Below are 11,247 nucleotides of genomic sequence, written 5' to 3'. Positions count from 1 at the left end.
TGCTGTGCATGCTCCTTCCTTTGTTTGAACATTCAGGGGCTCAATAGCTCATCCTAAAGTAACCACTGTGTGCTGATGTGTGAACTCATTGAGTTCTTAACAATGTTAAGAAGACAGAGTTTTAGAATAAAGAAAAGCAATGTACAACTATTTGCTATGTGAAGAGTGAGGTAATGTCTAAATGAGCAGAGAATTTAGACACACTCCCTGTTATGTAGGGCTGTTTTTACAGGAAACGCCATATAGACCCACCCTGGAGAACATGTGGTCGAAGATCTTTTCAATCCAGGATAATTACATGGAGAATAATGGCTGCATAAATTGAGAGGCATGTAAATGAACCGCAGGAAAGGAGAAAGAGCGGTGACTCACCGCAACGGTTGGCACTTGAGCGCGAGTGTTCATCAACACAGCGACATTCTTTTCTCATGCAAAAATGTTGGTATTGTTCTGACGGCATTACTTCTTCACATGCCTCTCGTTTTCAAAATGTTCGGCACTCGAAACAACAGGATTGGAAAACAGAGGCGGGCAAATGAATAAAGTTCATAGAGTGAGGTCCATTTCCCTCGGTGCAGTTGCTTTTATTCTGATGTGTCACTCTGTGGGCCACTTCAACTCGGCTCAGTGTCTAGTTTTTAACCTCCGGGTCTCCACACAGTAAATGTTTTTTCCAGCACCACCGCTTTCCAAAGGATAACTTCAGGGATTGGTTGAAAATGGCCTGATAAACATTGGGGTGAAATTGAGCGATGTAACTGGTACGTCAGAACAGCATTATTCCATGAAGTGAAGTGTAAGCACATCTTGCTGAATTTTAGCAACTCTTGAAGAGAATGTTTAATACTACAATGCAAAGACCTGTGAATCAGATGTGTGCAGATATCGACCTTACCAAGTGTACATGGATGCCTCTTCATACGAGTGCTCCTTTGCACCTTGGTAGCTCACTACGTCGCTGTATTTCCAACACGTTACCGGATCCACCACATTTCAGTTAAAAGCTTTGTACATGTTAATAAGAGCCCCAAAGACACATTTCAAAAAGAATTGTTCATCTTTAATAAATGTCACTTTTGTATAAGGCTGTGTTGAATATATGGAAGAAATACTGCTTTCTCATAAATAACTCATGCAGGGGGAGTATTTCTTGTCATGTAAAATGCTTCTACCTTGAAGCTATATTTTGTGTGTGTGTGTCATCCAAATTGACTAGAGAGCGCACAGCAGATTAAATGATACAGCAGTTGTCCATTAGTGCCTCTGCGTTCGATGGGACATTCCCTCTTAAGCTGTTCAGCATCACATGGATATTCACTGTAGTACATCGTCCAGCCTTAACGTCTAACCCCATTGAGTGAGGTGTGAAGAGTCGGATATTGCTTGAGCTCGGCATAAATCACGCAGGGGTGTCATGTTATTTGTGATAACAGTAAAGTCGGCCTCAAACGACTTCAGTGAGATTCTCTTGCGTCAAGGCAGGCCACCACACTGCGAGTGACTTCAAAACAAAGCCATCAGCTGCTCTGATGGAGGTCCCCGGTGTGCTCGTGTCCCCTGCAGAGGCTGTGTGCGCTTGATTTGATGGCGTTTTTATCCATTCTAGTCTGGCAATACATCAGTAGGATGTAGGTCAGTGAAAAGAGAAATAATGGTGCGACACAGGAAGATGTTGCAAGAGGCGCATTGATTATCCTCCGTGTTTAATATGGGCAATAAAACAACACAAAATACAAAACAATCCATTCAAACAAGCAAGAGCAGAGAAAACAGCAACCTTGAAACAGAAATGTAAGGCCAAACAAAGCAATGCCTCTGATGTAAATGCATCAGGTATTACATTTTTTGTTGTCTTTGTGTTCATCTCACAAAAGCTTAGGTTCATGCTGCAATCTGCGGGCACCGTGCAGAACAGAAGACACCTGTCTCACAACTGCGTCTTGGTTTTCTCCCAAACAAAATGAAAGTACACAAATTAATCACTTTACGATACAAACAACAGACTTCAAACCTTTTTTTTAGTTTTCTAATACAGCACATATTTAAGTTCAAGGACCATTAGCTTCAACTGACTGGTTTAAAATGAGAGAAAACACACTGATGGAACAATAGATCAAAACAAGCTTCTTTTCTTCCTTTTTTAATGCACTTGCTGCCACGCATTTCAAAAACACAATATTTAAGCAAGTTCACGTAGCACTGCACAATAGGTTTCAGGCAACCTGACCGTGGAGACAGAAAAGCTCACAGCTTTCGTTCAGTTTACGCAGTTTTCATTCCCCTCTGAGTGCTCTTCAATTTATACAGATACCCAGCTCAGACTAATAGCAGAGAATTCTTCTTTTAATAGCACGGTGAGCTACATACATACTGTGGATTGCAGCAACTCGAGTGTGCCACTCTGTCGCACTCTCTATTTACACGGCCCATCATTGCTCTGTGGGATGAGAAAAGCGCTGCACGCTCCAGTCTCCGGCAATACCAGTGAAGTGCCGCCACGTTACCTGACCCTTCGTCGAAGAAGCCTCTCCTTCTGCGCCCCAGAGTTACACCCTCAGGAGCACACACCCTTTGCAGGCTCCTCACAGAGTATGCAGAGGCTGTCGCCACATCGGCCACGGCAACGTAAGGCTTCGCTGTGTCCGTCCCGGGTTGAGACTAAAGCCTCTGCAGAAATCATTAGCACGCAGCGGGGTTTTTTTGCTGACACGGCAAATTTAAACGAGCGTCTATATTATCTGTCTTTTTTTTTTTCTACAAAGGCCCTCACAAAAGGTCATGCAACTCCATGTCCGTGCTTGCTGGCAGGATTACGATTTTACGGTTTTGTGCATTTGGATTCATCTGAATGACATGGTATCTGGTGGAAAGGCATAAAGCTGAAACCAAAAAAAAAAATGTGAGACTGATATATTGTAGATGGACATCGTTTGATAAGGCATACCGCCAAATCCACAGAGCGAAACAAGTAACAACTAACCAGTGATAAGTTTATATTACATACTATTCATTTAAATGGCAATACTTTAGTTGCTGAATGTCAAGAGAGAGATATGTTTCCAGTTATTTCCATCCTTACTCAGCCCATTCCAACTTTGAATCCTCCACACCCGCACGTTAAATCTCATTAATTCAACTTGTGCAGAAGTGGCGTGGTGGTGGTTCATCAAGCAGCCTTCTGAGATGTTTGAAGAACAAAAGAAGCTTGCTAATTGCTGACCCTATTCCGCATACACTAATACGGCACTATAAGAAAAAATGTCTCACAAGGACCTTTGGTGACGGCTATCCACTTCGCCACACCTGTACCGCTGGGACAAAGCTAGCACGTAGCTAGCACGTAGCTGCGTGGTCTCTTTGTTGGAGTCACACGGACCAAACTGATGGTCTTAACTTAACATGGTCTCACTTTTATTTATAATGGCACTTATCTATAACATGTTTTCAAACTGCTTATTTTATGAAAATTGTACTTTCTTGTAACTTGTTCTAAAGTTTGTATCTCTGCGGTTGAAATGCACTTATTGTAAGTCGCTTTGGATAAAAGCGTCAGCTAAATGACATGTAATGTGATGATGGTGCTCACTCGATCAAACTACTGGTAAGAAGAGCACTTCTGTGGTGAAACGTATTTGTATTGATACAGAAAGCAATAAGACCCCAAACTTTGTAGGCATTTCACAGCTGGATTCAGAGGGATGGACTGACACGGCTGCTGATTTTACGTATATTGTTTTAAAATGTAATCATTTAAGTAATTACACAATTCTTAGTCATTGATTTTTGGTTTGTGTGTAGAAGAAAAGGAGAATGCATGGAAGCAGTTTTTGTTTGCTTCATTTTTGCAAATATAATGACTGTTTCTTGCTTTGTTTGTACAATCAATACCTAACAGTTACCTCATCTAATTCATCTAAAGTATTTTGCTTTTGGCCATCTAAATTGAAAGGGCAAGCTCGGGGTATCAGTGTTCCATCAGTGACCGAATCCACTCAGCGGATCTCTCGGCTCTCCACTTGAGGTGGAAAGTGTGTTTTACTCAGGCTTTGACATCACTACCTGACAGGGAACACTCTGCGAACGGCATGTCCGTGGCACTTGCCAGGAGGCTGGCGGGTAAGTACCGATTATTCGGGGTGTTGGGCTCGCCGTCCATTTCTGCGACGAAGTGGTCGGGACTTCCGCCGTTAGTCGTCTCCTTGATGACGCTGTAGGTCAGTGCCACGCTGTACGAGGCAGGTTTCTCCGTGTGCTGAGGGCCGTAGTGGCACAACTTCTTAAAAGCGGCGCGGAACTTCTGGGACATGGCATTGTAGATGACCGGGTTGATGGCGCTGTTTAGGTAGATGCAGAGACGGCAGAAGAGAAGGAACCAGGTGTCCAGGTAGGCCTTGTCCAGGAAGGAGTTGACCACCACTAAGGTGCGGTAGGGCATCCAAAGTAAGGCGAAGAGGACCACCACCACGGCTAGCATCTTGGTCACCTAATAAAACATAATCATGCATTAAGATGTGCTGCAACCAAATGAAATCACATGCAATTGGACAATGAATTCAACTTTAAGTGTTTCCCATGCACATGGAGTGGATGCAGTATGAGGCCTTCTATGACAGTGAACTAAGTTTTAATAGTTGTAGTAACATTTACCTTGTTCTTTTCAAGTGTCTATATAAGCCATGACACAGCAACAGTGAGCCAGCATTCACAATACCAGGGGCCAGAAGCTAAGCCAGCTAGATGAAATTCAGCCCTATCGCTCATTTGGACATGTGGATGAAATTAAACCCTTTTTTTTACACTATTAGACATTCTGTCATAGCCTTTTAGTGTTTTACAGTATGTCTGCTAGTGGTGGAGTCCTCCTGTACCAATTCAAATCAGCCACGTTCAAAGTATTCAGATATAGTGATTTATTCCGCCGTTTATTTCTGACAAAGTAGCAACACTAGAGAAGTATCAAACCAATCTGCACCAGTAAGGACAGGATCAACCAGAACTGGTATCTCACAGATTACAATTCACGGGCTGGTGCACACCCGTAAATTGAAAATAAAGTCATTCTCACCAAGCCTCTCTTCTCCGAGGCAGAGGGGTAATTATTGACTTATATAGCTATGCAGTCTGTGAGCACAGCTGCATCTCCACATGATCACCTGTTCTGTTGAGTCAATTTGAGTACGTTTAATAAGATTAACACTACTGCTCCAATATTAATGGTGTTACCGGAATGTGGGTTGAATTCATTTCCGGAGATACATGGTTAGAAATGCTGAATGCTCAGTTTGGTGCTCCTGAATAATGTTCTAGGTGTATAATCATTTTGTGGTGATTTTATTTAGAGGGACCACAAATTGCCCCCATCTCCTCAGTGGGATGCGTTCAAGATGAACAAAGTCCTCATGCCAATTTAGAGTTGCTTGATAGATTTTGAATGGTCGTTAACTCCTCCTGATAGATAGCTCCCGTTAGAATTTGTTCATTTGGTTCTCAAGTCTTACTTTAGATTTCTGACCTGCTATATAAACAAATTTCTTGGGTTCTGCGAGCAGAGAAATTCAAAACCCATAGATTTTTTTCAGGTATTTGTCATAAATAACAACAGTGCCTCTGTCACAGCCTTTTTCTTCCCCCACAGTTTGGTTTTAAAGAAAACAAACATGTCAGAATACAGAGTTTTTCTACTGAGTTACCATATGATTGGTATCCACACCAGACGCAGAATCTTCATCATAAATCTTTTCCCTCTTAATTCATATAAACCGGAGGCCTTGGTAGGTAAGTGAATTGCAAATGAAAGATCATTTATAGATTACGTTATAGATTAACACAATTAAAAGATAACTGGAAAGGAGTTGTTGGGTAGGAGATTCATGTTTGCCGTGGTATATACTTTAAAACCACCTTGTAGATCCCTTGTTATTTATTCATTTAATAAATTTCCGACAAGACAGAGCTGGCAATTTAACAAAACCTGGATTTACTAATATAATTACCAGGTGATAATCCGGTAATGGAATCGAATAAAACCGAGTCCTCTTCACGCGTATTTTCTGCCGTCTGGGCTGCAGTCAGGTGAGAATAATTCAATTGGTTGAGGGCGCTGCCAGCGTCATCAGTGAGAGAAATACCCAATCCTGCATCCTCGTTATGTCTTGACCTTCAGGTAATGCAGTAAAGCGAGAATCGTTCCTACAGAAACACTTGCGAGTGTGCGTTTGTGCGTATGCGTTTGGTCAAAGATAAAACGGAGAAAAAAAACAAGCAGTAAGGAGAAAAAGCCCAAAGCGTATTTGAGTTGGAGTTTAACTATGTAGCTCGCTCACACCCGTCATTCCAGGAAGGCCTCCTACTGGGATCCGACAAACATCCGACAGCCTTTTCCCTGTGTGTCTTGCCTTCAGGTTTAGTATGAAGATGATGATCAAACACATTCTTGGTGTATTTCATATGCAATTTGCTTTATTGGGCGTTGTTATTAAAAAAAAAAGTGTATTTCTCAAGAATGCACATAAACGGTCACTGAGAAACGTATCTAAAAACTTCACCACAAGCTATTTCATTAAAGCGTTTTTTGCCTTAGTATTTTCTATGAGCTACTGTATGAATTTGTGCATCAGGGTTTAAAAAAAAAGAAAAGAAAAATCAAACCTTCTCCACTGAAGGAAGGACAAAAAAGATTGTGACTATCATGATAGTGTATTATACACTAAAGAGAGTACTGTACTTTTTAAGCATCCCCAGACAGAAGATGTCTTATTGTTTTACAGCAGTTCTTTTGGGGGGGGGGGATTACAGCTCTATCCGACCTCAAACATGAGTAACGCGATTTCAGTCAGCTAAATTCATTTCTGTTCATCCTATAGTCCATATAGGCCTTCAGTAACTTCTAAAATGTAAAATATTTGGTATAGTGCATAGGGAGGTGCATTGCTGGAAAGTACTTAATTGTTGATCTTGCAATAATAATAATTACTATTAGACGGAACTTTACTGAGGTAATCCAAACAATAAGTGAGTAAAAGACATACCTTGTGTGTATTAAACGTGCCCCAGTGTGTGGGCGTCACTTTCAACGGGACCTGTGGTCAGTGCATTCATCCACTTGTCTTGATGATCACATTATTTTGTCGCTCTTGGACTTTAGTCTCGTTTCCTAAAGAAACTTCGGAAACCTCCTGATGCACGTGGAACACCGCTCAAAGTTTCCTATATTTGGAGGGAATCGACGTGACCTGATTCTTACACACACACACACACACACACACAACAAGACAAACAGAATCACGACATCATTGATAACCACACACACGCACACACGCACACACCTGTCTGCGGGAGGCCGCCGTGGTGCTGCTGGAGGAGCAGGTGCCGCTCATCCTCCCCCCTTGTCCCGTCTCCTTCTTCCACTTCTTGGTGCCGCTTTGGGGATCCGAGGGCAGCGGGTTGACGAAAAGTATCCGCGCGATCAGCCCGTACAGAACCACGGCGAGCATGAGGGGGAGCACGTAAAACACCGCGAAGTCCGTGAAGTAGATGGGCAGGTAGTGGCTCCTGGACACCTTGTAGGCGCAGCTGAGCAGCACCACGTTGTCGTACGCCGACGTCTTCGTGTCGGACAGAAAGAGCCACATGACGCAGTAGAGCGACGTGAGCGTCCACACCAGGACGATGATCTTCTTCGCCCTGGACAAAGTGCACAGGAACTGCGCTTTGATGGGGTGGCAGATGGCGATGTAGCGCTCCACGGTGAAGGCGGTGATGGAGCAAGAGGACGCGTTGATGCCCAGGTACTGGAAGTAGGTGATGCCCAGGCACCCCGCGTAGCCGTACACCCACTGTCCGTGCAGGGCGTCGGTGATGTTGGGCAGCCCGGCGGCCGTCAGCACCATCAGGTCAGCCACGGCCAGGCTCACCAGGTAACAGTTGGTGGGGGTGCGCATGTGCCTGGTGGTCAGGACCACCAGGATGACCATCACGTTGCCCACGATCCCCAACCCGCATATGAGCGACACCAGGAACACGCTGGCCACTTTGTACTCGACCGTGTAGTCGGTCCAAACACCCAGGGTTTGATTGTCCTGCACCGACGTGTCGTTGTCCACGGTCACGTCAACCATACTAAGGTTGGCCATCACGTCAAAAAAAAAAAAAACGGTGGGTCTGACTAAAATCACCAGAATGCGTCAATGGGGCCCCTGGCTTCAAAGGTCGAACGAGCCAGAATTCTCCAAAAACTCTCTTTCATCCTCGTGTAATCCAGGCAAAGTGGCCCCTTGTCTGGTCCACCAAATGTAGTCTTTGAATCCGCCAAGACTCCTCTTCCACGGAAGCATCATAGAGCAGGCAGCAGAGTGCTGGTGGAGGTTTGGAGAGAGGGTTAGAGGAGGTGTCGCTGGCAGCTCCGCGCCCTGCTCCCTTCGCTCTGCTCACGCAGTCATGACTGAGAGCTTCCCGCAGAGCTCCCGGTGAGACCCGCACACTGCTCCCCTCCCATGACAGGTCTGAGAGACTGAGAGAATCTTTTTTTTTCCACTAGTAATTATATGATGAAGGATTACACACACAATTTAACTGCTATAACAATTATACATTCCTTCAGTCTATTATGTTGTCTAGGTGTTCATGCTTCATAACACACCTGGATAAAACATGTTAGTGTTTTTAGATTAATTGTTTGAGGTGAACTACAGAATAAAGTATTTTCAATGAAACTGAATGTTCTGTTTCAACAGTTCAGTGTGTATACTGATTCAACTATTCAAACTATTATTATAATATAACTGATCTGTTTTACTGTAGATTTTGCCAAATATTATTTTGTATTTGCATTTGGATATTCTGCATTCCTCAAATCACACTGATGAAAAACTACAAAATATATGAAATAAAATAGATAAATGATGTATCACAGAACAGAACCCATCAGGTCTTGTCAGATATGTATATGACATCATTTGTGTCATACTTACAGTAATGTTATTCAAAGTGGCATACAATCCTGTTAAGGTCTCTGTGTCGGCCAGAAAGGAGCACACGTTGGGAAATAAAGAGATCCAGGACTATTACAAGGTCGCTATCACTTTTTAATGCAACATAATGATGAAGTGTCATTTCATGTGATGCTCAAAGCACGAGAGGCGTGACAGATGCCTATTTGTATTTTTTTGCTTTCTAAAATTTGTGTAATTATGAGCTGTATACAAAACATGTCACTATATAAATTGGCTGACCCATGTCTTCATGTGTTTATTGTATGGAAATTGTAAATCTTTCTTTTTGTATATGTACTGCACATTATTCTGTCTCATTGCCTCACCTTTTGTGTTGTCTACCTGTCTCCAGATGACTCCTCAACGCTGCAAAGACAAGGACATGTTGGTTCCCAGCTTCTGAGAAGGCGAGGTGTTGGTGAGGCTGTACATCACAACATGCATGGGTGGCGTTAGAGCCTGTTCTCCTCCCTTTGGGGGGCACACCTGAATCATCAGCTAGAGACTTGAGGCCCCCCGGTACCAGCCATAAATATAAAGAAACTAGCAGAGGTTTCAGCCAGCTGCTCATCACAAATCTAGATTGGTGTGATTGTTTTTTCCTGGGAAGCTGCATGGGCTCCTGTGGAAAAGGGAAGGCGCAGGATGAAAATGGATCAGATCCCAGCACAGTAGGCGATGCCGGGTTGATATAACCTTCCCAGGAGGCTGATTTAGTAATGAGAGATCTGCAGGAAAACCCCTTTTTGTACAGATAAACTACAAACTGTGTGCAGAAACCATAAGAAACAATTTTATACCCGTGTCCAACTATTTTACCGTGAGGTATTAATTCACTGTCACCTCTGTATCGATTGCTTCCTCTCCGTGGGTAGTACGCTGAGTCAGCGGAGGGCTGAATGAAGTGTTGAGGTGGGAGACCGCGAGAGGTCATCACTGCTCCTCCGTCGGTGAGTAAAGAGACACAATCCCGCAATTCAAAGGGGTCATTTGGTTATTGCTGCCAGTACAATTAGAATGTATGCACGCTCTTGGAAAAGAGCATCATGAGCATCATGAATCATAGAAAGCATACATAATGCTTTCTATGATTCATTACTGGCACAATAACACACCCGGGAGAATTAAGTCAGTATTTTATGATTAAATACTGCAAAACCATTGAATTAGAGAATGAAATGCAACCGCATCTCATTTAGAGCTCTGGATTATAAACTTTACAGCAGTTCACATCAGTCCCAGTGGTGGAAGAGGTTTTCGTGACCTTCACCCCAAAAATAAATAATCAATACTTCAGCCTGAAAACAAGATATCGAATGACAACGTGAAAGGGGTCACTCATAGTGCTGAACCTATAGAGAGAACTACCAGCTGCATCTGCAGCTCCCCTCGTGTATATGTGGATGTTCGTTTCACCAGGTGGAAACACAACTCCAAATGAATGATAATGTTGCTCTTGATCTACTGGAGGAATACATATGCAAATGGATCCTAACAGGTTCGTTACATGAAAAAGGTGTGCCGTCAAAAATCATAACATTTAAAAAAAAAGGGATTAGCTGTCGTGCTTAGTTAGAGGTGGAGCAGGTGACTGGCACCACTCTACTTTTTGAATCGTGCATCATTTCTTCGCCCAACTCCTGATTCTGAAGGGCTCTCCTCCCTCACGACACCGGCAGTGTGTCTTCACTGCCACCTCATGGTCGAACACTGCTACTGAGACAACGAACGGAAGCCAGGTCATTTATCCGTAATAACGCTCTTTATACATCGCAAATGCTTTAAGGTGTGAGGTGTACATTTTTGGCTCTGCTGTTGATTTCTTTGCTGAGGGCATGTTGACAATGTTTCTCCTACCTCTGCTTCCTAATTCAATTCATGCGCTTATTCAAATGAGTTCCTTCAGGCTGACATTGTCAGAATGGGATGCTGGTGCAGGCGGAAGGGAGGACTCAAACGCAGGAGTTCCAGACGTGCTCTTTATTCCAAAACATAAGCCTCACCAAACAGACGAACGTGCACCAACGGCAACTGACGTAGACAATGATGCGACAAAGGACAACTGGCACACAGGGCTTAAATACACAAGGGAGGTGCAGGTGATTGGACACAGGTGGAAACAATCAGGCAATCACAGGACAAGGCAGGAAGTGAAGTCACCCAGGAACACAAGAGACATGAAAACTACAAAATAAGACATAGAGCAGACCCAAACCGTGACAGACATAGTTGATGTTGATGGAGAATCCGCCTTTTA

At 43.5% G+C, this 11,247-nt stretch overlaps 1 protein-coding gene across 1 annotated transcript; it reads right to left on the bottom strand.

Annotated features, from left to right (window-relative positions):
- Positions 1-1,674: 1,674 nt before the first annotated feature.
- On the bottom strand, positions 1,675-8,471 carry trhra (thyrotropin-releasing hormone receptor a). Its single transcript, XM_037455036.2, has 2 exons — positions 7,326-8,471; positions 1,675-4,483 (listed from the first exon to the last, which is right to left on the bottom strand). Exons 1-2 carry the CDS (start codon positions 8,130-8,132, stop codon positions 4,040-4,042), a joined length of 1,251 nt encoding a protein of 416 aa, XP_037310933.1. The 5' UTR covers positions 8,133-8,471; the 3' UTR covers positions 1,675-4,039.
- Between the last annotated feature and the right edge of the window lie 2,776 nt (positions 8,472-11,247).

Source organism: Pungitius pungitius, chromosome 11 (assembly GCF_949316345.1).
Source record: "Pungitius pungitius chromosome 11, fPunPun2.1, whole genome shotgun sequence".
NCBI lineage: Eukaryota > Metazoa > Chordata > Actinopteri > Perciformes > Gasterosteidae > Pungitius > Pungitius pungitius.
This window is presented reverse-complemented; position numbering and strand designations above follow the sequence as displayed.

Bases quoted from the DNA above. Each gene is read 5' to 3' on its own strand.
- trhra (XM_037455036.2), bottom strand. From the start codon at position 8,132: ATGGCCAACCTTAGTATGGTTGACGTGACCGTGGACAACGACACGTCG. The intron at 4,484-7,325 runs GTGTGTGCGTGT...ATGTTTTATTAG, and splicing joins CGGCGGCCTCCCGCAGACAG to GTGACCAAGATGCTAGCCGT.